Source organism: Denticeps clupeoides, chromosome 19 (assembly GCF_900700375.1).
Source record: "Denticeps clupeoides chromosome 19, fDenClu1.1, whole genome shotgun sequence".
Taxonomy (NCBI): domain Eukaryota; kingdom Metazoa; phylum Chordata; class Actinopteri; order Clupeiformes; family Denticipitidae; genus Denticeps; species Denticeps clupeoides.
The window spans coordinates 11216683-11244662 of record NC_041725.1 but is presented as its reverse complement, the minus strand read 5'-3'; the positions used below and the strand labels follow the sequence as shown (position 1 = coordinate 11244662).

At 45.2% G+C, this 27980-nt stretch overlaps 1 protein-coding gene across 2 annotated transcripts; it reads left to right on the top strand.

Moving 5' to 3' along the window:
* Positions 1-2: 2 nt before the first annotated feature.
* On the top strand, positions 3-27980 carry ece2b (endothelin converting enzyme 2b). Of its 2 annotated transcripts, none has more exons than XM_028961880.1 (19): positions 3-277; positions 12479-12565; positions 13558-13702; positions 14504-14719; positions 17452-17576; positions 18892-19038; positions 19202-19267; positions 19419-19607; positions 21777-21919; positions 22709-22823; positions 23112-23222; positions 23427-23525; positions 23616-23693; positions 24006-24109; positions 24370-24480; positions 24710-24777; positions 24863-25053; positions 25137-25232; positions 25743-27980. In XM_028961880.1, exons 1-19 carry the CDS (start codon positions 245-247, stop codon positions 25917-25919), a joined length of 2301 nt encoding a protein of 766 aa, XP_028817713.1. In that variant the 5' UTR covers positions 3-244; the 3' UTR covers positions 25920-27980. The 2 variants fall into 2 exon arrangements, with proteins under 2 accessions (XP_028817713.1, XP_028817714.1); XM_028961881.1 differs by lacking the exon at positions 3-277 and adding an exon at positions 5392-5491.

Genomic DNA, 27980 nt, shown 5'->3' with positions numbered 1-27980 from the left:
GAGAGAGAGAGAGAGAGAGAGAAGGGGGGATAATGAGGGAGAGTCGGACCGATAGTTATCTCCCACAATCAGCCCAGTGTTTCTGCCGGAGGGAGGAGGACGCTTCTGTCGCCGCCGCCTAGGTAATGTCGCCGAGGCGCGGGTCGAGCCGCTGTCCCTTCGCCCGCGACGGAGCTCCGTGACAGAGATGGCTTCGGCGGCTGGCCAGAGGTAGAGTTCCGCCGATGCCGCGGCTCTCTGCACGATGAGTCTGGCTCTGCAAGACCTGCGGAACAACGTGAGTCCCGCGCCCGTCGTGTTTTCGTGCTCGGCGCTGCGTGGGGATGTGGTTTGGTTCGTGTTGTCTGTGATTCGTGGGGGGACGGATTTCCTGCGTTTCGTCCCGCCGCTTTCATCTTGCATAACGTACGTTCGCCTGGGTTCGTGCAAGGACCCCAAATCGGCTTCCAGGTTTGAATGCACGTTGCGTCGTGATTGTGTGTTTTTTTTTTTCCTCCTCTGATGCGATGCATACATCTCCTGCGTGCTCGGCGTGCATTTTTCACACGCGACGTTGCAACGTTGCAGCTGAACGTTCCGGATCCGCACAGCTCCAGCAGACAAAATAAACCGCGCCGGGTTCCATCTCAACTTCATCTCGGCTGCAGTCTCTCCCAAAGAGCGACTTTTCGCTCCAATCAAGTTTGCGCGCTTGCTCGCAGTAAATCGAAATAACAACAACCACGAATCTAGCGTCGTTTGCACGTGTTTGCGTCGTGGATTTATTTGGTGTTTTTTTTTTTTTTTTTTTTGTGACCGTAATGGGACCAAAAACAATATATTAAAAATTATTATTATAATAATTGTAATTCATGTGAAACGCCGGTGTGCGTTTCCATGACGACCAGGCTGCCGAGGGGGAGGAGTCTGCAGGTAGCCGCCAAATGACGCGCCGGGTGTCCCGCGTGGGACCTGCTGGTAAAGATGTCCAGCACGGTGGAAATAAATTGGAGTCGAATTAGAAGTGGAACGTGTCCTCTGCTTTTAACCCATCACCCTTGGTGAGCAGTGGGCCTTTCCGATTGCGGGTCCATTTCCCTGTCCGCTAGGCCACCACTGCCCCAAGTGACAGTAGCTCTGTAGTGGCCTCACCTTGCACTTAATTCTCTAAAGAAAGTGAATGAATAGGCCGAGCTGAGTTTCTGTTGGATTCACATTTACGACATTTATCCAGCAGTTACAGGGACGGTCCCCCCCTGGAGACACGCAAGGATAAATGTCTTGCTCAGGGACTGACTAAAGTGGGGTTTGAACCTGTGACCTTGTGGTCTTCTACCACCCCAAATATTCACATGTGCTCTAAGACAAAACATAGAACTTAGTTGTATAGAAAGTGGGATCCTGTAGGGGGCACTGTGCTCCCCAGCGCTGGGCGTGGTGGGAAAGGCCGGGACCCTGAGACGATATTCTCAGCCACTGGGTGACCTGGGCGCCCTGGCCAGGGTTGGGGAGCAGGGGTGTATCCTGCGTGGAGACGGCCGCTCCTTCCTGCCTCCGCCGAGACTGTGTGTGCGCGCGGTCGAAGCCGAGGGGAACGCGGGGGTGACGGAGGTGGCGAGGGGACGCGATGAAGGTGCCGGCTGTGCTTCGTGTGAGCTCAGCTGTGCTGTGATATATAAAACACATAAAAACACTCTGCTGGGAGCTTTATTATCACCGTATAATCGCGGAACCGTACCAGGCTGCGCGGCGGATGCAGAAGAGGCACGGTTCCAGTGCAAGGATCCTGCAATTTATTTGCGGAGAGCTTATGTAATTGTCCAGTCAAATGAATGGTGTGGTGTGTGTGTGTGTGTTGTGTGTGTGTGTGTGTATATATACTCTTTTACCTTCCACTTTCCTCGCCAGCTCACACACTGACACAGTGAAACTCAAACTCCCGCAAACAGGTCGATGGACGATGCAGACTGGTGGGTAAACAGTGTAACTAAAACCTCCGTGGTCGGGGCGCCGTGGCGTGCAGCGTGTCGGTCCCCATCTAGGCCGGGGGGGGGGGTCCTCACCCAGCGCCTTTAACATTCAGCCAGATCTGCACTGCAGTACCTGAAATGGCCAGAGGGAAGGGGGCGGGGCAGGGCGGGGGCCGTCTGGTTTGGCATCACATGGCTCAGGCCGCGCTCGCATGTTTACCTCTGTCGCCCCCGTCGTGATTGTGCTTCGAGGGAACGTCCCCAAGACACGCTTCTTAATTGAAAAATGTCATTTATTCCCACAGTGCAGCGGAAGTCATCAGTGGATTCGTGGAGATGTTACAGGATCTAAAGTGGAATGAAAGCCTCGTCTTTGTGTGAGTTTGAGAGAGAGAGAGACACTGATACGAAAGGAAAAAAAAGATGAGAAGAAGGCCGTGATTGTCGATGCGATGGTCTCCAGTTCAAAAGGGCAGCGCCGCAGCGAGGGCCCTTCACCCCGCCCGCTAATATTTCCCCTCTTTTGAAGACACGCAGACCGTCCGCCGTAAAGCTGACCATCCGGCTCTGACTCTACTTACGCTCACCCGCCCTGCCGTTTTTCCTTTTCCTTCCCTCTTTCGTTCATCCGTTCGCCCTCCTTCCTCTCGTCTGTGCGCAGAGAGTGAGGTAACCTTGATGCCCAGATAAGTGACGTCATTCCGGCTCCCTGGGGAAGACTTCTCTCTCTCTCTCTCTCTCTCTGTCTCTGTCTCTGTGCTCCGGTCTTCTCTTTAATTGATGATGCACAGAAGGGAACAACAGGCAGGGGAGGGCAGAGGAAGAGGAGGGGGGGAGAGAGAGAGAGAGAGAGAGCGAGAGAGAGAGAGAGGGTAACCGAGCATGACAGTGCAAACACATGCCGGCCCCTCCACACACACACAAACATCCACAAACAGGCACCGTGACATATTTCTCTTCTTAAGCGCACTAATTGAGGTCAGATGCGACTCAGGAATCGGTACAAAGGGATTTGTCAAGCTGTTTTCTTTTATTATCCCTGATTTAAAACGTCTCGCTTTGATCCCGAGCGGTAATGGATGTGGATGAATGTGTTGCGAATTAGCATGTCTTTTCCTCAGATGATGAGAAGGATAATGATTTACGCGTCGCTGTCATGTGAGACGTCCAGCATTGTGCTTTTGCTGTTGTTTCCTTTGTTCACATGTTCCAGACTCACTTACTGGAGGCTAAATGTGTGCTCATTTTATTGAGTTAATTTGACCCAGATAGGGATCAAGACGGGGTCCAAATTGGGAGGAACGCCGCAGGGACTCTCAGGGATTTGCTGATCTGCAGTGAAAGAGCTGTGCACGTGTCCTGCTGGGCCGGATTTCAAACTATATGACCTGTGAGGACCCTTGTACCGTTTCCCAATGCCCAATACGGTAGGTGCGGATCAGTGAAGCCTTACTAAAAAAGTACCAGCTTGCATCTCCACCAGGTGGTCAGCGATATGACTCCCAGCTTCCTGCTGGTCGTTCTGCTCACTCCGGCCCATCGAATCACACTGAAGTCAGCATGGCTGGCATCAGCTTACATAATGCCATCAAAACATTACATTATGCTCTTTTAATATCAATTAGGTATAAATGACTTAGTGTTACATTATCTTCGGGACATTTTGACGCAGAGACACATCATTTGACCGTGGTCTGGATTAGAAGCATTCGGAGACCACAAGGGGGCGAAAAATATATATTAGGCTCCGGACTCCTTTTATTCGCAATCAAGGAGTCTTATCAGTGATATTCTACGAGGCATAGACCTCGACCTCAGACCAATTTTATGTTGAAATAAATTGTAGGGTGGGTTATTTATGACTCAGATGTTCTCATAATGTTTACGACATTTACTCTTGTTGTGCGCCGCGCTGATTTTTTTTGGCCTGTGTCACTTATTACATAACTTATTGTTAACAGAACAGCAGTAAAACGTGTTGTGTTTGTTTAAACCCATGTGTGAGGGAAAGAGTTTCAAGAAACGTGCTAATAACGTCCTGATAACGTATATCATGTGAAAAGGGCACAGATATACTGTAGTATGTATGCTATGCTACACCCTCACCCACTATACATGACCTCTTAGTCTGGTTACTCTGGTAACTGCCACCTCCAACCCTCCACAGGACACACACACACACACACACACACACCACTCACTTGCACACTCACACCTACAGTCAGTTTAGAGTCGCCAGTCCGCCTGGTGTGCATGCCTTTGGGGTGGGAGGAAACCGGAGGAATCCCATGCCAACAAGGGGAGAGCGTGCAAATCCACGCACGCAGAACTTGGTGGTGTGAGGCAGCGCAGGTTATTGCAGCACTTTAGCCATTCCTCTGGAAAGTCGAACATCGCCGACTCCCATCTAATAATGCTTTCTCAAGTCACAGTGTAAACAGAAAGTCACTGCTTAAATCATTTTAATTTTTTTGGCCATTCTGATTTCCCTCTTGTACGTTTGATTATCAGTACATTACCAGTGTGAAATATCACCACTGGGGGAAAAAGAAAAATGAATAAAGGCTCTTCTAGGTCCTTTCAGCAAAACTGTAACATGAATAGCTCAGTTAAGAGATTTCCCAGTGTGCACGGCACTGTAAAGTTTTCAGACGGTAAAGATAAATCACCTTTACATTTTAAGCCTGCATCGGGCCAATGCAGCTTACGTAAGCTTTACATAACAAAAGAGACGTGTCTGCAGGTTGTTATTGCGCAGCTCCCAGGCTTCGGTCGTGTGAAGTGTGCTGGAGTGGCTAACTGAATTAGGGACACTTTCAGTGCGGTTGTCAGGAGACAAGATAATAGAGGTTTTGTGCAAGGACAGCGAAGCTTTCAGTGGGGCCGCCCTCTGGTGGCGGTGTGGTGATACAGCAGCCCTGCTCAATCAAACCCATATGAATGGCGGGGAATAGAATGGGGACGCAGCCAGAGTCTCATTAGAAACATCATGGTTTCCTCTGGGTGTGGACAGATGCTTCACTCTCAAGGAAGAAGACACGTTCGGTCTCCTTTCAGAACTTTCTGTTTCCTGTTACAATAATGTGAGTGGAAGTGGACTTGGCAACACAAAGTAAAAAAAAAGCCTTCCTCCGGCATTTAGCTTATTTGGGCTGTCCATCTTGTGTCCTTTTTTTATCACTCCATCAAAAAAAACTTCTACCTACAAGTCTCTTCAAGCATTTAGCCCTGGTCAAATTCATTCTGTCCTTCACTGAAAAATTCTCATTCTTCTTCACTGCCGTCTGTCCTCCCTCCCTCACTCTTCCACTTGTTTGCCCTCCTTTGCCCCCTCCTCATGCTGTTTGTCAGCTTTCTCTCATTCTCGCATTCTTCCTCTCTCCCTCCCCTCCCTCCCTCCCTCCCTCTGCCTCTCCCCCGCTCGCTCGCTTTTGTGTGCCCAGTTACGAGCACCTCACATTAACACAGAGCCACAAGGCACACTGGGACAGGACGGCCAGAGGGAGTCAGAGGGAAGGGTGGTGAGTTTGTGGGGTGTTAAGGTATGTACATGATGCTGCATCTCTCTCTTTCTCTCTCTCTCTCTCTCTCTCTCTCCCTCCCACACGGCCGGGCTTGTCACCCATTAGTGGGGCTGTTGACAGCCATGCTGGACTGTGGTGGAATGATGGGGGCACTGTGTGTGTGTGTGTGTGTGTGTGTGTGTATGATTACAGGTATGTGTGTGGTTTCTATATCTGAGAGGTTGTGTCTTTATGTAAAGGTTTGTATGTGTATGTGTAAATGTTGAATCCAGATATGTTTGTTGTTTATACGTGTGCGTGAATTAATTTTAATGAGAGTTTCTATGAGAGTTGCGTGTGTGTTTAAGAGCGATAATAAGAGAGACTTGTTGGAGTCTGTATGTGTGTGTGTGTGTGTTAATGGCTGCCTTGCCAGCGCTCGTCCTCTCAGTCAGGGAGGTCGTGAATTGAGAGCAGAGTGGAGGCAGATTGCTGAACCCTGACTTCCTCTGCACAGCAGCCGCAGCAGGGGATACGCCGGGGCGTCGATGGGGGCTCGCCTCTTCTCCTCTTTCATTCACCTCTCTGTTCATCCCTGTGGAGCAGCAGAACAGCATTTTACCCCAAACATAATCATGCAACAGATTTTATACATATAATACTAGTGCTGGCCATAAAGTTCCCTCATCGCATGGGGAGAAAATACATGTGTGATAGGATTCAGATAATAAAATTGGTCACAATATAATTTTTCATATAAAAAATGACGTTGTGTGTTGTGTGAAAATGATGACAGTAGCTTGATTTCCCAGCTCAGTTTCCCAGCATTCCCTCCTTTGCGTTTGACATCTGGATTTCCCATGAGAGCTGTTTGTTCAGGCCACCCCCTTCCTGCAGTTTCTTACCAGGTGATTAAGGAAGATGGCTCTCCCACGATGCCTCACTGCTGCGAATACGTGTGTGGGACTCTGATTACGTCTGGGTGGTCCACTGGATTGACCTTTGAGCCAAAATGACCCCAAAGTAAGAAGAGGACAAGAGTTTTCCCTGATCGTAGTAGTATCATTGTGCGGGATAAAGCACTTCTTTACTTCCTCAGCTGTGTCTGGTTACCTGATTCCATTTTTTTGCTGTAAAAGCATGTAAACACACCTAACGTTTTGGGGATTTCTGTTTGAGCTGGAGGCTGTGTGTGTTTGTGGGTGTGTGTGTGTGTGTGTGTGAGATGTGATTATGTGTGCTTTGTGACATCACGCACATCTGCTGGCGTCTAAATGTCTGTACATTTACATTTACATTTACAGCATTTACCAGACGCCCTTATCCAGAGCGACTTACAATCAGTAGTGACAGGGACAGTCCCCCTGGAGCAACTTAGGGTTAAGTGTCTTGCTCAGGGACACAATGGTAGTAAGCGGGATTTGAACCTGGGTCTTCTGGTTCATAGGCAAGTGTGTTACCCACTAGGCTACTACCACCCCAACACCTTCACTGTGGAGAATGAGGACCTCCCTGACTGTCTCCATCAGCACTGTTCCTGGTTCTCACCATCTTTATCTTTATCTCTTGGTGCTTCACCTGCTGCTCTCGATCTGGAACTGGATGACATTCATCTCACCTTCGCGTAATCTGGATGTTCGTGTGTGTGTGTGTGTGTGTGTGTGTGTTGAGGTCTCCTGCAAGGTGCAGGGGTTGGTGGGGGGTGAGAGATATATACCACTCTCGGGGGCAGAGGTGAGCCCTGCCATACCGTCGCCGTGATGCCGCTTCCTTTCGAAAACACTCCACAGGAAACCACATCAAACAATCGCATTCCGCACAGTGAAAGTTCCGCGCCACTCCCGCAAACCCGGGAAAACCTCTCCCTTCCCCTCGCTTTCCCAAGGCATGGATAATGTCTCGGCCTGTCCCTCGCTCTTTTTTCACCCTCCCGCTCTGACACGCAATGTGCGATCATAAACACGCACCGGCTAATCTAAACAGACGCGAGGGCTTCGCTCGTCTGTTTACTCTCCGGCCCACCGCGCGAGACCATGCCCCCTCACCGTGGAGCTGTTAGTGACGTTTCTGTCAGACATCTTCCCAGCCTGCACCGCTCATGCTGGGTAAAATGGCCACTGAGATCGTCCCAGATCACACTCGATCACTGTAGATGGTCTGTAGAACAGTCGGCCTCCCTCGCTCGCTCTCATTAGGGGATGGTAGTAGCCTAGAGGGTAACACACTCGCCTGTGAACCAGGAGACCCAGGTTCAAATCCCACTTACTACCATTGTGTCCCTGAGCAAGACACTTAACCCTGAGTTGCTCCGGGGGGACTGTCCCTGTAACTACAGATTGTAAGTCGCTCTGGATAAGGGCGTCTGATAAATGCTGTAAATGTAAAATTAGCGCCACGTTTCCCTTTGCCGCGACCATTTCTGACAACTGTTTACTGTTTTAGGCCTTTATAGTTTGGGGAAATGTTCTCCGTGGTTCCATTTCCAGTAAGCCCCCACCCCACTCCATCACCCGGACCCCTCCAGCTGTTTTTCTGGCAGTGACCTCCATGTTGGTGCGCCCACAGCTGCTTGGCCACACGCTGACCAATCAGGCGGCGTGTGAGGCGGCCCAGAACACATTGCTTTCATTTGAACGCGCCGCAGCTGACGCGGCTGAGGAGAGTTGGTTGCTATGGCGGTGGGGCGGCAGGATGATCTGGCTCCAAACAGTCGATGCAGGGGAGGAGGAGAGGGAGTGTGACGCAGCAGGAAAGTGCCGTTGTGATTTAGTGCGTCCTGTCTCCCTCACCAACATGCGCAAATAAATCAACACAATATTGATTTCAGCATTGTGCCCCCGAGGAAGAACGGCCTGTCTGGGTCGTTGCAATTTAAAACGTGCCGCTGGGGCCATGACGCTGCTCTGCTTCAAGCCGGCATGTTTGTTTAGGGCAAGTAGCGCAATATTCGACGTTCATTATTTGTCTGTGGGAGAACTAGAAAATGAACTTGCATGAGTGGTGGTCTGACCTCCCGACCAGCCAGTGAAGCAGAGTCTGAGTCCATAAGCCTCCCGGAACGCCTGCGGCCGGTCAAATCCTTATCACATAGTGGTAAAGCAATATTAGAAAGAATGAATTTACATAAAACCAGTGTGTGACAAATTCCCTAAAAGATTCTACGAAAACACACAAAAAGGTTGACAGTGTCGGCATGGCGGTGGTGACATGGCACAGACCGGGGGGGGGGGCAGGGTTTACTAATGAAACATAGTACTCAATACACCGCAATAGATGGCACAGGATGAACAAACGAGGACTAGGTAATACACACAACGACACAGCGGAGACAAGAGACATTTATCCTAGAGACAGCCGGTGAATGCACTTAACGCAGAAATATACGTGCTGTTAACTACGTACGTATGTACGTACTTCCGGCCGAGGTCCGTATCGTGTACAGATACGGATGCAATACCTCCATAATTTTATAGGGGCAGTGTTGCGAGATCAGGTAATCATTCATTTATTAGTTTGTGGCCTCGACACGGACTCCGACTGGTCGTAAGGAGTACACGCTACAGGTTTCGACACAGAGTACGGACGCAAGTATTAAGTATTAGCACGAACATTAACAACGCAACTGTGTATGGACATTTCTGCCTTTAGGAAATAAGGAACACACATACGCACAATACAAACTCTGGTCTGGACCATCTTGTATAAAATGAGATCACAAGCTATGCATTGTGGGTTTTTTTGGTTTTCTTGATTTGTGTAGATTCAGGCAATTTTAGCATAATGTGAATGTCCTCGTAATACCTCTTCTACACTTGTACGGATTCAGATCAGTTCATTAACTTAACAATTCTGATGGGTGAACTAATTTATGTGATGTTGACAAACATGCTTCACACGCTACATCTTATTTAGCTCCATAAAACATGGGCCAATAGCTTGCGATAAATGGAAAGGCAGGAACTGAGAATGAAAAATTGGGGTGAATTTAAAAACTGCACCACTCAAACTGAACGGCCACGAGTGCCACAAGATGCGAATTAACGGCAGAGAGGGATCGCCACCCATTCTGCACTCAAAAGCAGGTTTATTATTCATCCTGTTGAAGGTGCTTCAGGACACACAGTTTGCTTTTTTCCTATTCAGAAGACACATTTTCAAACATCTACCAGTCGGGGGGTTTGGTAACTTCCCCATCAGGAATTAAATGCAGTATATAGATGACACAAAAAAGGGAAACAAGAGTGCAAGGTGGAGAACAGCCATACTGTTTCTGGGACATGGGAAGGAAGTGGGCCGTTGGGTTTGATGTGAAAGGCTGGGTTTAGAGGAAGATAACGTGTGCATGCACTGGAGGGGGAGTGAGTGCGTGCGTTCATGTTCTGATTAAAACCACAACCTGTGTCATCTGTGCTGCATTTGCCAGTCCTCTCTCTCACGCCCCATGGATGTTCTGTGAGCATCAGCACTGTGGCTACCCAACATCAACATTGTTTCTGCAACGCAAAGATCTTGGGGTTCTGAAGGCGGATAATGGCTGAAGAACAGCATATATAAACGTCCACATGTTGCCATGGCAACCAAGCATTGCGCAACATATATTTACATTTTACAGCATTTATCAGACGCCTTTATTCAGAGCACCTTACAGTCAGTAGTCACAGGGACAGTCCCACTGGAGACACTCAGGGTTAAGTGTCTTGCTCAGGGACACAATGTTAGTAAGTGGGGCTTGAACCTGTGATATTGTGGTCTTCTGGTTCGTAGGTGATTGTGTTACTTACTAAGCTGCTACCACCCTCTTATACAGACATCAGTTCTCCTCAACTTTAAGTCATGATTTCACAGCCATCTCAGATCTGTGAGGTTGAAAAAGGTTGGTCTCTTCCATCACCACATCCTGTGTCATTAAAAATGGACAATTCTGCGGTGCGTCATCGTGTGCCATCACTACATGTCAGCACGTTGACAAACCACGTTGACTGAGCCTCAGGCGTGGGGTGAGTGAAGACGAGATTGTAAGAAGATGAGAGTGCGTGTTTTACAAGTTTTACAAATGTGTCTTTGTGTTTGTGAGTATGGGTGTGATTTTTTTTTTTACTTTTTAAAGACGTGTCATGAGATAGAAGGGCTGGTTCTTTTCATCCATGACGACCTCTGTTTCCTAAGTAGGCACTGGGATGGACACAGAGGAATCCTGGCTTCCCATCCAGACCTCTCTGGGGAAATGTCAGAGGTTTTGGCATCAGCACCAGAACTCCCTCTACTTTTCCATGAACTGCAGCGAGTCAGGAAGCTCTTCTGGGTGGCCCTGAGCTCGCAGATCTTTAGGATCCACCCCCAGGCTCCTTTGTCCCCAGCGAGCAAAAATTTACAGGGGTGGATGAGAAAATGAAATTCAGAAGGATGAAGATTTGTGTATAGTTTACAGTCGACCCCAGAATAATTAGGATTGTTGAGGTTTGTTTGCAATGGTTCACTGGTTGCTGTCAGTGTGTGTGTGTGTATGTATGGGTGTGTTCTAGTTCAGATCCTGGATCACATCCTGTTCCTATGTAACCACATGGTCTTCAGTGTAACTGCTTCACAGGTAACTTAGAAGAAGTAAATTAATTTCAGATCCTGCCATAGGCAGAGCTATGGGCTCCACAAGAGGTGATGAATTCCCCTTGTTATTCTAAAGTGGCCAGTAAGGTTGGAATAATTACCTCATCGAGCTGTAAGTTAACAGCGTTGGAATCCACACATGGATCTGGAGCAGTGTTAGATTGTGTGTAGGGCCAGGTCTGTGTTTGTTGCTTTTCTGGAGAAGAGATGTGATGTAACCAAGCTGGCAATGAAATGTTCTGGGCAAGTAGACTCATGAAGGGTCCATGGACCCTTTCAGCAGGACAGTGCAACCTGCCGCACTACATAAACTGTTTAGGAAGGGATCTCCAGATCCTTCAAGCTTCTGTGGGATGTGCTGGAAAAGCGAGTATCATCCACAGAGGCCCCACCGTCAAATCAGATCTGATCTTAACGAGATGGTGCCAGATACCACAGGACTCCTTCAGCGATCTTGTGCAGTCCAGACGAGACGTGGTGAGTGAGACGAGACGAGACCTGCATTGAGCAGTATAAGGCAGGCGGTTTTATCCAGAGCAACTTACAATCAGTACCGACAGGGACAGTCCCCCTGGAGACATGTGTCAGGGTTAAGTGTCTTGTTCAGGGACACAGTGGTAGCAAGTGGGGTTTGAACTTATGACTTGTTTTCCCTAGGTATTCATACAAAACAGACTTCCCAGAGTTTAAAGATCTGGCTTAACTTTATCAGTAGACACTAGTAGTGTGTGTGTGTGTGTGTGTGTGTGTGTGTGTGTGCGCGCCTCTGGTTGCGTGTGGATGGGTGTGAGTGTTGCTTCTAACCTGAGAAGCTGAGATAAACATCCAGATTTGGGCCCACCTCCTGGCGCTGCTGTGTTTAGTCTGAAGTGGCGAGCAGGTTTGTGCTGAGCGATGAGGGGGGACATGTGGGGCTGAGCAGGCCTGGTGTCGGGGCAGGACGAGGTTTGATGCGGCGCGAGTGCTGTATGCGTCTCGCTGCATTCTCCGGATGACCTTTGGTGGTGATGTCATGTATCTTGTTAAAGTGACATGCAGATGCTATGTAGAGAGAGAAAGAGGCAGTATCTATCTAGCACGCAGAGATAAATGAATGTGGCACTGTTATTGAATACAGGGGAAAACATCTGATATCTGACAGAAACTGTGTTAAGCAGCACATATGAGTATAAATGTTCGCGTTTTTTTCACGATCCGGGCAAAATACGGGTACGCTTTTCACCGTGTTTGCACACGGGTGTCTGTAGATTCTGGTGCATGACGTCTTCAGCCCTTTCATGTGGTTCAGCAGCTGCGCACTGTGCTGAGCCCCTGGCCCCGGGCCACGGATTTTCACAGCTCACCGCGAAACTCAGCTTTTTAATGTCAGAATGGCACATCTGTCTCGTCCTCATTCCACACGCTTTCCTCTCCTCCACACAGATGTCCAACTACAAGCGTGCAACGTTCGAGGAGGAGGAGGTGGCAGACATCCCGGCCGACGGGACAATCTCACCAGACAGCGTGGAGGTCAGTGTTGGGTCAGGGGTTAGTGCTCAGGGGAGGAAGTGGGAGAGGCAAACATGACACAACTTCCTTTTCAAAAATGTAGAAATGATTTTCTCATATCTCGAAAAACGCAGCTGCTGAGACTCCGGCCTGTGTTTATATATATTTTATACCACGCATTTATATGTATTATTATGCAAAATCAACACAGCACAATAGAAGACAATTGCACCAAAGTTGTATGTCATACATATATTTATTATGAATTCATTACCAGCCTGACAAAAAGGAGAAGCTGGATCTGTTTCCCAAGCAGAGATTTGCGGAAGTTAGATCATTTTTAAAAAGCGCGCAGATGATGAACGAGAGCCATTTTACTGCGTATCAGGTGCCCTGACAGGCTACTAAATCACATACAAAGCCCAAGGCCAACCCGCATCAGATCCTTTGTGGATTTTCCCCTCGTACCACCCAGCTGCCGTGACTGTCCACTCCTGCCATCTCCACCTCTGTCACCTATCGCTGTCGTCTCTTTTTTTTTTTTGTCTCTCTCTCTTTGATTGATGGAGGGTGTAACGGTGTCTGCAGACAATAGGTTCCTCTTCAAAGGAACAGCGTTTCAAGGGATGCCAGCAGGTTTTAGTGTTCCCACTATTCCCACAGGCTCTCACCATTCTTATTCACACGGAACATGAGCACACCCGTTTATGGACGAGGTGGAGTTCATCTCAGTAGAAGGAGCTATTTCTTGTTATTTCATCATTTAAGGCCAAAATAGATTCCTAAGTAAAGACATTCAATTTGATAGTTTTTTTTATTACCTGTGGGGTAAAATTAAACAAATTTCAGTTATGTTGCAGTTTAAATGTCTTTACATTTTCACAATATGTGTCCAGTCAGTAGAAGAGTAGCTGAATGGTTGAATTAGTCTTTTTGTAAATGATGTTGTGCCGTGTGTGACAGTAAGTGGCAGTAAGTTTGATGCTGTGATGCTGTGCCTGGGTGTATGGCAGGTGGGCTTCCGGAAGGGCGGGATCCAGCTGATGGGCCCGCTGGGCCGGCGGACGCAGCTGGAGGTGGTCCTGGCAGGCCTTCTCCTGGCCTCCCTCTTCGCCTTGTTCGGCTGCGCGGTCGCCCTGGGCATCCGCTACAACAGGGGTGAGGGGCTCTGCATGCTTTATGTACATATGCCGGCACGAGGCGTGTAATTCTTTTCAGGTCGCCTGGGAAAAAAAGGTTCTACTGCTGCTGTGAAGCGCCGAGTGTTTTCTGGCTGGCTACGCTTTCACAGATTTTCTGTGACTTTCGCAGTGGTTCTAAAAATAAACCAGAGTACGTCTGCCCTTTACAATCTCAGCGCTTTAAAAACCTTTTGCAAAATGCAACTTTCCGAAAAATTTAATTCATTATTTTTTTAATTATTATACTCTGTGAATTTGGGGGTGTAAAGGGATGATTACAGTAACTCCCTGCCGTCACAGCAGCTACTCCCTGAGTAAATGGGGCGCCCGTGGAGCCCTCAGTGAACCCTCGCTTCACCTCCTCCATCCTACGTTCCCTTGGCAACGCTCAGTAATCCCCGCTGGCTTCACAGGTGTTGTTCCTCGCCCTCCTGGATTCATGCAGGAAGTTACTGCATGGACATATAACAAGTTGAATGGGCAGATGCAAATGGCAGAAAGGAAGGAAAGAAGGGACTGGGTTTATTTTTAGGTGTAGCTCCTGTCTCAGCAAAAACTGTGTGTTCACACATTTTAAAATAGAAATGGAAAGGAAATTATTCAGACACAAATCTTCCAGGCCCTGGGTCATATTTGTATCTAGGTTCTGTCTATTTTTAACCTGTGTTGCTCTGGAAACCAGTAGGTTTTCGGATTCAGTTTGCCTCTGAACGTTCATAGGCTTTTTAAAATTTCTTAAGCAATCACTGATCATTTTTCAATGTGCTGTTTATTGCAGATCCAGCTCGCAATCTGTGTTTGACCGAGGCTTGTGTAACGGTGGCCAGTAAGATTGTGGAAGCCCTTGACCGCAGTGTTGACCCTTGCCAGGACTTCTACCAGTATGCCTGTGGGGGCTGGATCCGCAAGAACCCACTGCCTGATGGACGCTCCCGTTGGAACACCTTCAACAGCATCTGGGACCAGAACCAGGCTGTGCTCAAACATCTGCTAGGTATAGGCATCTCTTTTTTTAAATTTTTTATTTATTTATTTTCCAGAAACAAAGAACATTAAATAAATAAATAAATCGAACAGACAACTTGAACACTTAGGGAGTGAAGTATGGTTACTGCTACATATACAACATATTATTGTCTCAGGTTAAGCTAATCAAAGTCCGGCCTGTGTGGTGTTATATAGTTTATCCATTTCTTCCAACGTAAAACAAACAAGTCCTTCTTAGAGTTCAAATCTGCAGTTAATTTCTCCATCCTGCATATATCCATCATGGTGTCCATCCACATGGTCAATGCTGGACTCTCCTGTGAAAGCCATTTTTTTGTAAGTGTCTTTTTGCCTGCCACTAACATAATACTAAACAAATGTTTGTCTCTCTTTGTCCACCCATCAGGCATGAGTCCAAAAAAAGGACTTTGCTTTGCAAGGGCAGGTGGCTCCCAAAAACTTCTTGTATTGCTTTATGTATTTCCTTCCAATAAGTTTTAACAACCTGACAACCCCAAAAAACATGATAATGATTTGCATTTATATTTCCACAATTTCACCAACAGGCTGGGGAGTTACCTTTATAGTGTAATTTTTGATAAATTGTAAAAAAAATATCTTATCAGGTTCTTCCAGCCAAACTCCTTCCAACTCTGTGAGCTCCCGTGACTCTAGAGCATATTTCTCTTTAATTTGTTCAAAATGGCAGCTCTTGTCTTAAGTGAACATACAAAGCATACCGACGTCACTGCAAATCTATTTAAAGTCATATTTAGTAATCACATCTTTGTCCCATGATAAAACAATTCTCTGGTAGAAGTGGCAGTGGTGGCCTAGCGGTTAAGGAAGTGGCCCCGTAATCAGTGGCCCCGGGTCGAATCCCGATCTGTCAAGGTGCCACTGAGGTGCAACTGAGCGAAGCACCGTCCCCACAGACTGATCCCCGGGCGCCTGTCATGGCTGCCCACTGCTCACTCAGGGTGATGGGTTAAATGCAGAGGACAAATTTCACTGTGTGCACCATGTGCTGTGCTGCTGTGTATCCCATGTGATAATCACTTCACTTAAAAAAAAAAAGTGGTGCCTTACAGAATGAAAATGCCATAAACAGTGGAGATACACAGATATTGATCTTTGGTCACCTGATCTTACCCCAACTAAACACCTATGCCAGATTTTGGGGTGACGTCTTACACAACTCCCGCTACAAGCATAATTAAGCACCAAAAGGGAACACTGACAGACTGATATTGATAATAATTTAGAACATTTTCTGATTATTCATAAAAAAGACATTGATCCCAGGCATAATATCTAGAGTAAAGGAAATTGTATGACTATGATATTCTTTGCTTGGCCTTTTTTTTGTTTTATTTTGGCTTAATATGAAGGTGATCTGGAATGAGAGATGGCTATCTGGATGTAGGACAATAAAAAATGTGACTTTTTACCACTCCTCCTCTATTCTCTACAAATTATCCAGCCTGGACAATAACTGATGATATAAAGGCAAAGATAGAAATAGGGGCACAATTACAATGTTGACCGCAAGAGCTTTTGTGCTGATGCAGACTGAAGGTCGATCATTTTCTAAAGTCTGACAAACAAACTAACAGGACCCTGTAGGCCTCAGTAGTGTTGAATTGCGCAGAATGCATGCAGACTTGTGCCAGCTCTTCCCTGCAAAAGTGGCCTCTTAGGGCTAGACCTGCTGACCAGTAATTGGACTGCCACTGTGCCCATGGAAATTTACTGCCAGAATATCTTAGCTTCCAGCCACTTTGTTTAATTGAATCTGGTAGGATGAGAGCGAGGCCAGTCTACTATGTTTTTTAATGCATGCTCCTAAAGGTGTTTTTTTTTTTCAAGTTTGACTTACTGTGTCTGCCTTTTATACAGTAATTCATCTTTCACAACTGCAGTGGACATAAATAATGTCAGCGCTCTGAGTTGGATGTATTGCATTGTCATGATGAAATTCCGGACCATTCGGCCCGGTGCCTGTTTTATCTTTCCCTCATCGTCTGCTCCTTCTCTTTTGTTTGCCTCAATTTTACCTTCAAGTTTATCTTATCTTGACGTGTTTTTCACACGGTCTTGATTTCAATGCCTGAAATTTTTATTAGTAGTATTTTTTATTATGTACATTAATACAAATGTACATAATCACAAGTATTTTATCAATATACCACAATATAGCAGGAGATAATATAGAACCTTTGTGGGTCTGTGTATCTTTCCAGCAGCTGGCTCAGATCTCTGTCCTATAAACTGACAAGATGATTGGCAAACAGCAGCTTAGTTTGTATTTTTTGTGTGTGTGGCAGTGGGAGTGAGACTGACAGCAGAACAGCAGCTTTGAGGCCTGTCTTCTGTAAATGGCTTTGGTGCATTCTTCGTTCCCCTTTTCTCCTCACCTTCTGATCAACCCCATCACTCAAAGCTGCTGAGACGTGGACATGTTTGGCGGTAGCCAATTAGAGTGCTCCCTCCCAGCTGCCACATTGGCAGCCAGCTGTTGAAATCTCCAGGGGTCGGATCATGACCCCTTTGCCCTGCCTTTCCCATCACGCTTAGTCATGCAGAGGCTGTGCTGGGGCCTTGGCCCGCGTTCCACTCTCTGCATCTGGGATGTGTTTATGTTGTACTGCCTGTCCTTCAGACTCATAATGACAATTTTCCTTCTCACTCCCCATTTTTCTCTTTTCCGCCATTTCCCCCACGTTATCTCCATACCAGAAAATGCCACATTTAACTCCAGCAGCGAAGCGGAGAGGAAAACGCGGAATTATTACCTGTCCTGCCTGAACGAGCAGCGCATTGAAGAACTTGGAGCCCAGCCTCTTATTGAACTGATTTCAAAGGTAAGATGACATGTAGCACCATCTACTGGTATGGGGGTACGAAAGGCTACTGTCATGCATCTGCATCATGGACATTTACATTTTCAGCATTTATCAGACGCCCTTTTGGACAGATCTCTTTTTCATTATTTTGTATAAAATGCTGGATAAAGCCTGTCAAATCAAGTGCAATAAGTTGAGTAGAAATAAAAATAAATAGCAAACAAGGGAAAAAGGGAACGTTTGCGTCACTCCAAATCTGGGAGCTTTTGCTGTGATGGCAGCATTTCTTCTCATTCAATCATGTTAATGAGCATCTCATGAAGCGGCATTTGACGATGACAATATAGTGAACAAAGCAGCCATGAACGTAAAGATAGGTGACTCTGGAGAAACATCAAACATACTTCACTTTCTCCTGCTATATAAATACTAAATATGTTTTTTGCTCCAGAGTCTTCAAAATCTCAGCCTCTTTAACCATCACATACAGACATACTGTATGTGATTATGGGCTATATAAGAAATAAATGTTGTTGTTGTTGTAGGTGCATCCAAACTTTTGACAGGTAGTGTATGATCAAATGACTGATCAGATACTCCCACTGCCATATTGTTATGTTTGGCATATTTGAATCACTACAGATGGTGGTTGGTGGAGTGCTGGCTTTGGACTGAGTGAGATGAGATGTGTAGTGACAGGGGTACGCTGTACCCATAAATCTTGTCTGTGTGTTTGGGTGACCCATGATTTTAACTGAACTTTAACTTTGTGGGGGGATAGAGCATTATTCCCCAGTACTGATGACACACACTCATCCACAATGAGGCATCCCCCACCCTGCCGTGCTATTGTGATATGATAGAGTCCTTTGTCATAACTGAAATGGGCCTGTTTTGGAATAAGCTTGCTTCCTCAAATGACTGTATTGTACCCTTTCACATGCAGGGCTTCCAATAGTCTTTTATTGTGCTAAGCACACAGTGCCCACCCACTAATGTAAAGGAGAATAATGCCCTGTGGGCTGATGACTGTTTCTTGTGTGGAGAAAAATGGAATATATATATATATATATATATATATATCCTGTATATATGACCTCTGTTTAATCAGTATGCCAGCTTGTGACCTGATGATAACCCAGATCTAAAACCAAGAGATCAAGCACCAGTTATTTCTGTTAAGCAATAAGTAACATTGTTTTCGGAAAGAAACAGAAACTTTTCAGGATCAAGTAACCCATTCCTTTTGTATCCAGACACAGGCTTCAATATACTCTGTTTTGTGTCAAATCATATAGTATCATGTTATTGTAAACACTTTGTTTGTCTTCAGACAGGTGGCTGGAACATCACAGGCCCATGGGATAAAGACAACTTCATGGAGGTTCTGAAGACTGTGTCCGGACCATACCGTGCCCAACCTTTCTTCACCATTGGAGTCAGTGTGGACCCAAAGAACTCAAACAGCAATGTGATTCAAGTATGGTTGTTAATATTAACATTTCCTAACTGGTATTTCTGACCTATGCAGGAAAGACGTTGTTTGGCTGCTTTATTTCTTAAATTATTTCTTATATGTAACCTGTGGTTACAGGGTTCCTCACATCAATGTATGGGCTGAGTGTGAATTTTTACTTACACAGGTTGACCAATCAGGATTGTTCTTGCCCTCTCGGGATTATTACCTCAACAAGACAGCAAATGATAAGGTTAGTACACCCTAACAGTTAAATTATAATCATATTTTTAATATATTTATAATTTATTTTATCATAATATTTATTTTATTTTCATCCATTAAGTCTCATTACAGATGTTGTATGTATTAATTTGTTTGTCTATTCTTCTATTTATTTGTAGGTGCTGAAGGCCTACCTGGACTACATGGTGGAGCTTGGGATGCTGCTTGGCGGAGAAAAGAACTCCACTCAGGTCCAAATGCGGGAGATCCTGGAATTTGAAACAGCCCTCGCCAACATCACTGTGCCGCAGGACGAGCGTCGCGATGAGGAGAAAATCTACCACAAGATCACTATAGCTGAGCTACAGGTGTGTCTGTGTTAAGTGTGCATGTTTGACACTTTTGGACATAATGCACACTTAGTCAATGTGCTTACATGGCATTTGTAGACTGTTTTGGAAGAATGTGTTAAACAGCCTGAAATGCAACGCAACTTGCACTCAAAAATAGCCTCAGAATAATTAACTTGGCACTATTAATATAGTCTAAAAATCCAGAAACATTTATATTTGCTTGCATTGTTGCTCAAGATATGATTTTAGCATCTCCTCCAAAATAGCAGAACGTTAATTTTTAGTTCACTAAATGTGAAAGTGAAAGTGAAGTGATTGTCACACATGATACACAGCAGCACAGCACACAGTGAAATTTGTCCTCTGCATTTAACCCATCGCCCTGAGTGAGCAGTGGGCAGCCATGACAGGCGCCCGGGGAGCAGTGTGTGGGGATGGTGCTTTGCTCAGTGGCACCACAGTGGTACCTTGGCAGATCGGGATTCGAAACAGCAACCTTCTGATTACAGGGCCGCTTCCTTAACCACTAGGCCACCACTGCCCCTGAATGGACGCAAAGCTATAGCCCCTGGGCACTGCTGCCTGTCACACATCTAACAGAGCCTTCAGGCCGCCGGGCTGTTATCCAGAAGCCACCGGTGATGGTACACCCATGGATTATGAATCTATGCTGTACTGTATGCTACACGTCATGCTGGTGCACACGCTGCTTCGGTTGGCTGAAGCCTGGTAGTGACTCTCTGTGGTTCAGCCTTAGCTGATGGAAGCCAAGAAGGAAACACTTGTCCTGCCTGCGGCGTACATCTTGCACCTTGCACATTCATGTACTACAGCACGTTTTAGCTTGATGTCAGGAGCACCTTTCCATGGAGATCGTTGCTAAGAGAGAGATTTTTTTGCTCTCTTTTTTTCTGGCAGCTGCAAAAGAGAGGAGGAAGGCTGTGGTTTTGTTTAGTGGCTGAATCCTTTTATTCCATATAAACAAAAAAACTCCATGTCCATGGCCATTATGGAGCGTGTGAGTGTGGCCCTCAGTGAATGGCAAGACGGCTAATGACTAATCCAACCTCATCTCTGCTGTAGAGCCATCTGTGGTTCAGTCATAAAGGCAGATGCAGGCCGCTTTTACATTCCCTTCACCTGTTGAGCGTCAGGATGACATTTCAGCAGCAGCCATTCATTCGCCCTCTTCATTATAAAGCAGAGCTTCCTCCAGGCAAATGGAAGTAATGATAGAGGCTTGTTTATTGTTGTTGGCACATCTTCGCTAAGCTCCCTCGCTATGGGGGAGGTAAGCCGGGGCTTGAGCAAGGAGGGGAAGTGGGTGGTTGTACAAGAGCAGGAGTCCAGAACAACAATCCCAGAGGCAGAACGGCTGGAGGATGTCTGAGACCTCTGTCTGTACAACAGTGATGTGTGTGTGTGTGTGTGTGTGTGTGTGTGTGAGAGAGATTAAACAAGAACATGTTTGATCTTCTATTGTCCTCCCTCTCATATGAAGCATAATATACGTGGAGCAGATAATTAATGTCTGTTCCAACACTGTTCTGGTTTAGCTGCTCTTTTCCTTTCATGGTCACCATGGATTGTGGACCTACTTGCTGAAAGACAACCTTTTGCCGGGAGGCTGAACAAAAACTGAATGAATGGGGCATTGCATGGGGTCAAGATCTGGGGTGTCTGCGTTTGTCTTCATTAGCATATAACTTACAGCAGGCAAACCCACTGAAACATGCCTTCCTTGAAATGTTGAGTCTCTGTTTTTATGCAGGATTTCTGAGTTAAGATAGTTTTGCATGATGGATGACGCAAATGATAAGAAACTGCAGCTTGGAGGAAGCGCTGTGTGAAAAAGGACTCTTTTACATATTTATGAATTTTGCTCTTGGCCACAGAAAAAGGCAGTAGTTCATGCTGTCTTTGGTGGTGTGTCTGTTCAGAGGAGTTCGCTTTTAAGTCCTGGCAGGAAGAACTGAGCCCTCTGGATACAGTCACTTTTCATCTCACTCATTCTCATTCTTAACATTGTGCGCCTTGTAGTATCAGTACATCATCTCACATTATAGTCTTCACGGGCCTTGAATCACAGTGTTGATGGACTGGGTTAATAGAGCATTTAAAAGGTTGTTTTGAACGCCTTGATCTCGGTGGGTGGGTGGAATTAATAAGCTTCTGTCCTCTTAGACCCTGGCCCCAGCTGTGGATTGGCTGGACTACTTGACCTCGGCCCTTTCCCCTCTGGAGCTGAACGACACCGAGCCGGTGGTCGTCTACGCCAAGGAGTACCTGCAGCAGGTGTCCGACCTCATAAACAAGACCGACCGAAGGTGAAGAGTCCTCCACGTGCTGACAGGCTTCTCACGTGGCCAACTGAAGGCCAAACTGAACGCATTGTAAAAGTGAAAGTGAATTGATTGTCATTGTGAAGCACAGCAGAACACAACATGGTGCACACAATGAAAAATGTGTCTTCTGCATTTAACCCATCACCCTTGGTGAGCAATCTGGATGCAAATAAGCACAAAATCATTACGGTTACCTCAACAAATTATATTTTTATAACGAATACACAATCTGTGCGGCCCGGGTACAATAAAACAGAATGTACTAAGACACCACTCCTTAACCGGTTTTCATTGATGTACTTTACTTACCGACCTGCAGTAGTCGGTTCAGTTTGACTGGTTAGATACCTTCACCTCTCAATTGTCGTTTGTGTTAAACAGGAAACACTGAACACAGTTAATACATATTTCACACAAAGCAGTAGTCACACGGCAAAGATTATGCATGGCAATGCATACAATAATTAAGCTCATAACCATAACACGAAATACAAACTACAGCTCTGAAATGTGGGGGTCAAAATGAAAGCATCTTAAAACATGCAGCAGTATTTAGGTGTTTTTTCACAGTAATAGTGTATTTTTTATACAATATCATAGACATTGTATAGATATAAATCTTTTTTTTTTAACTGTTATCAGCTTGAACAGGATCATGGTGTACACAAACATATATAGGCCCTTATAAATAAAATCTATATAGGCCCATAAAAATAAAATTCTACTTGTTGCATTCATTTAGAATCGTCTCCTGTCACTTTCCTCCTGCAGTCTGCTTAATAACTACATGATGTGGAACTTGGTGCAGAAGGGCGTTCCCAGTCTGGACCAGCGCTTTGAGAATGCCCAGGATAAACTGCTGGAGAGTCTCTATGGCACCAAAAAAGTATGTGTCTGCATTTGTTAGCCTGCGGACCGTGAATGTTTTATTCATCTTTGGTTTCATTTGCATTAGGACAGCATTAGTACGTGAGTGGGACAAGATTTATTGTCCATGCTTTCCTGCTTTACTGTAACACAGCTTAGACGTTTAGCCATTTTTAGAGGATTGACTTATTCTTGACATCTGGAGCTGTAGAGTTATTGAATAGGAAGTTATTGAATATTGAAAAGTCTCCAAATTAGTTTTTTTGGTGGTTTTTTTTGTATTACTTATTTGTGTGTGTCCATCCAGTCTTGCACACCCAGGTGGCAGACCTGCATCGGGAACACAGATGACACTCTGGGATTTGCCCTTGGTGCACTGTTTGTAAAAGCCACTTTTGACAAAGAGAGCAAGGACATTGTGAGTCTTCCCACCTCTGCCACTCAAGTGTATTGTATACTGTGCACTGCGCTACGAATTTGCTTAGTTGCAAGTGTCCTGTTGCTGCGTGATCTGATTCTCTTAAATGAGAGGTCCTGTGCTGCCCCCATGTGATCGGTATGTTTAGTGCACGTGCGTTTTGCAAAATGCATTTTGCTTTTAGTGATTTTGTTCCAACCGCAGGCAGAAGAGATGATCAATGAGATACGTGCCGCTTTTAAAGACTCCCTGGACAACCTTGGCTGGATGGACAAACAGACCAGGCAGGCTGCCAAGGACAAGGTGAGGCTGTGTTTGGCCTTGGCAGTACATTACAAGAATCTCATGTTTAATGTAAGCCTGTTTGGTAACAGCAGTTCCCTGTTCATTCAGGCAGATGCTATTTATGATATGATTGGCTTTCCTGAATTTATCCTGGACCCTAAAGAGCTGAATGATGTGTATGATGGGGTGAGTCACTGAGTCCATACAGAATATTATAGCAAACCATTAGGTCCATTATATAGTCTCATGAAGAAGGCAAGTTTAGAGGTTTTAATGCTCAGGTTTCAGAATGAGAGTACAAACCCTCTGAAACATGAGCATTAAAACCTCTGAGGCAAAGCCTCTCATGGAAACATTTTTTTAAAAACTGATTAATGCTCTCAGGTATCATTGGTGATAAAATGAAATGAAGATGCACCTCGACAGAAGCACAATTTTTTTAAGTAATTCAGACTTGCATTGTGACTCAAGGCTTCTTGTTCTTTTTTTACTTTGTAGTATGATGTCTCTGATGACAACTTCTTCCAGAACATGTTGAACTTCTACAACTTCTCTGCTCGTGTAATGGCAGACCAGCTGAGGAAACCCCCCAACAAAGACCAGTGAGTGTTTACAGACCACCGTGAATATACAGTGGGGGAAAAATAATTTCAACCCCCAATAACCAAAAGATCTGGAAAATTAGCATTACAAAATAGTTCAAAATGAAACTGCATTATAATTATAATTGAAAAGCTTTATTTTAAAAATGTTGTTTTTGTTCTGAAATTATAGATTATAGATATAAATTATAGGACAAGTTTTTTCAACGTTTTCGTGGGCGTGGTCAATTTTGTATAACAGAATATTCTCTTCTCTACAGATGGAGCATGACACCTCCTACCGTCAACGCATACTACATGCCCACAAAAAATGATATTGTCTTTCCAGCTGGAATTCTTCAGGCACCTTTCTATGCCCATGACCACCCTAAGTAAATGTTTGAGTGACTTCATTTTAGTAGGGAACAAATAAAACTGGTATTTTGTAAAATGGGATTTTTTATGGCTTTAGATTTCTGAGGTATGTTTTATATTTTCTGAGGTATATTTATATTTAGTTACGTATTTAGGTGAAGTTATTTCTGCTATTTTTGCATTGACCTTGGTCTTCACGGCGATGCGTTTGTGTTTAATTCAACTGTGTATGTGGTTGTGATGCAGAGCTCTAAACTTTGGAGGCATTGGCGTGGTGATGGGACATGAGCTCACTCATGCATTTGATGATCAGGGTTTGTATGGGTTTGTAGACAGTATCCAGAACCGTTTCAAAGTGTAGAATCACTCCTTAATAGTAAAATTTTTGTCTTTTATTAGGCAGAGAATATGACAAAGACGGGAACCTTCGGCCTTGGTGGCAGAACTCCTCTGTGGAGGCATTTAAGAACCGGACAGAGTGCATGGTTGATCAGTACAATCAGTACACGATCAATGGAGAGCACATCAATGGCAAGCAGACTCTGGGAGAGAACATTGCTGACAACGGAGGCCTAAAAGCTGCATATCACGTGAGCTACTTTCCAGTTTTGGTTTAGGCATGAGTGTTTTAATAATTGACGTTACATGTTCTAACGTGTTTCATCTTCTACAGGCTTATAAATCATGGGTCCAGAGGTATGGAGAAGAGAAAAGGCTGCCAGCAGTAAATCTGACCAATGACCAGCTGTTCTTTGTAGGATTTTCTCAGGTATTCCACCAGGGGGCAACAAAACGACAACTTGAGTTGGTCTATAATTGTCATTTAAAAGTCTAAAGTGAAGTGAAGTGATTGTGATACACAGCACAGCACACGGTGACACAAGGAAATGTGTCCTCTGCATTTAACCATCACCCTTGGTGAGCAGTGGGCCATGACCGGACGCCCGGGGAGCAGTGTGTGGGGACAGGGCTTTGCTCAGTGGCACCTCAGTGGCACCTTGCCGCTTCCGATTACGGGGCCGCTTCCTTAACCGCTAGGTCACCACTGCTCACAAAGACTACACAAATAACTAAGTAGACAAGCACTAGATCTGTGCCTATTATAATGTTTTGTTGAATTTGTGACATTTCTGTGGAACTGGTAGATCTTTTAGAATCTTTATAACCAATCGTCTGTCTATCCATTATTAATTATCTGTGGCATGTTTGTAGTGCATGCTGTATTTCCATCATTGAACATTTTGTATGTACATCATTCTGTCTGTGAATTTCTCCACAGGTATGGTGTTCTGTCCGCACCCCTGAAAGTGCTCATGAGGGCTTGATGACAGACTCCCACAGCCCACCTAAATACCGCGTCATTGGAACCCTGTCTAACTCGCCGGAGTTTGCTGAGCACTTCCAGTGCCCGCTCGGCACCCCCATGAACTCGGGCCACCGCTGTGAGGTGTGGTAGTGTGGAGGAAGGTTGGGGAGAGCAGCCTGCAGAGAACTGTCTTGAGACGTTGAAGACAACTGGCGCTGAATTCGAAGCACTGGACTACTGTTTTTCTTTTTGTTTGCCTCTTGTTTCTTTAACCATGATGCTGGACCCGTTAAGAATGCTTTTTGTGGAGCTGACAAAGCAGACACAAAAGAGAGAATCAATTTATTTATGTGTGTGTTCTCCAGTGTTAGGGGTTCACCAAGGTCTCTGTCTGAGTTATGGCAGTCCCCCAGGCTTGATTTTATTTATTTTATTTTCTGCAAGACTGAAGAAGGGATGATGCCCAAGCTTGCTTAATTTGTAGTTTTCTTTGCACTGTGACCTGTTTACAGTTTTGCTCTCCGGTGATCTGAAATGACTGTGAGATCACAGGCACGGGGTCACACGGTTCCCCGGAAGTGGGCATCTTGCTTTGTCACCTCACAGGAGATGCGATTGGTTCCCATGCAGTCACGAAGACAAACGATGGTTTGTTGTGATTACACGTGTTCTGCTTACTCCTTAACCTCATAGAACATGCTCTGTTTGAACACTTATTTCAAACGCCAGGGATTCCCACTATGTGCTTTTTCTGTCTTTGTCCTGTCTTAGAATCTTTTTTTTATTATTATTGACAAAGTTGAAATGAGACACTCATTTCACACTGCTTTTTGCCAAAGAAGTTTATCTTTATTCCCATGACTCTTTCTGTATCTACACGTTTGCCCTTTTTATTGGTCAGTGTTGTCATCACTAGTACCTTTGAAGGTATTGAGAGAACCGTCCGCTTACACTGCGATAGTGTGTATGTAGGCCCTTTTCCTACGTATGCGTGTACTGTATGTATAGAGCCTATACAGTGTTCATTTAACAAGGATGTCAGTCTGCTGAGATTTCACACGTTATGCCACTATTGAAGATGCGATGAGGGAAGTTGTTGCACAGTACAGGATTTTTGTTTCACATGTCTTATGTAACTGATTGGAAGGTCTGCTTCATTCCTTAGCACTGCTTTGGTGAAGATATGGATATATAACTATGAAAATTAAGAACCTGCATTACCTGTGCTCTGTCATTTAGAAAACTAAAGAGCATGTTTTATTTATTTGAAAGTTTTATGTTATGACACAGTAGCCAAAGCCCTCCCAGATGGACTTGGAGCTCATCTACTGATCATGAACATAAATATTTCATTTGGACTCCTCTGGAAAACAGAGGTATTTTCTTCTGCCATCTTTAACAGCTGGATTTATAAGTCTGGGTCATCCATTTTCGGGCATTCTTAGACCAGGTGTTTCAGGTTGAACACGGTTCAAGATAATCATCTCTTACGAACTGTTCCTGCTGGGTCAAAGGTCACAACAGAATGGAGTGAAAGTCATTTTGCTTGTGATTTCCAGAAGTGAAATAAATAAAATATATAAATATATATAAAGTGCAAACTCAAGTTGAAACTTGAAGTGCGTGAAAGCCTTTAATCAGCCAGCTCATGCCATTAAGCATTCTCTGGTGTATGTGTGCGTGGTTTTTTTTTTTATTGATATTGGACAACTGACCAATCCGGTCCTCCTCGGACCTGACTGGTCAGACTTGATGTGATTTCAGGCATATGCGAGACAATGGGTGGATTCCAGATGTGGAATGTCAGCAGTGAGTTGCCAGAGTGCTGTAAAATATGACTTTGTTGTCAGTTGTCTATGCGATGTGTCATAGAGAACAGTGTTCTAAACCACACGAGGAAGGCTGGAAGGTATCTCTGCCTCTGTCAGTCCTCATACAGTTGTTTGGAGAATCATTTTGTGGAGTGTTGCCTTACTTTATTTAATAAGCATACTTGCGCAGAATAGTGCTTTTCATTTTTCCGCCTGTTTAATTGTTCTTGTTTCTCTCACATACGTCTTACATGGTTTTGTTTCCTTTGTTAATTCTCAACAAAATGTGACTTTCATTTTTATCCTTAAATTATGTTCCACCCAGCCTGTAGTACAACATTCCACATAGAACAACTGTAGACAGAAGCGAACAGAAATAAAAAAAATATGTCGTAAATTT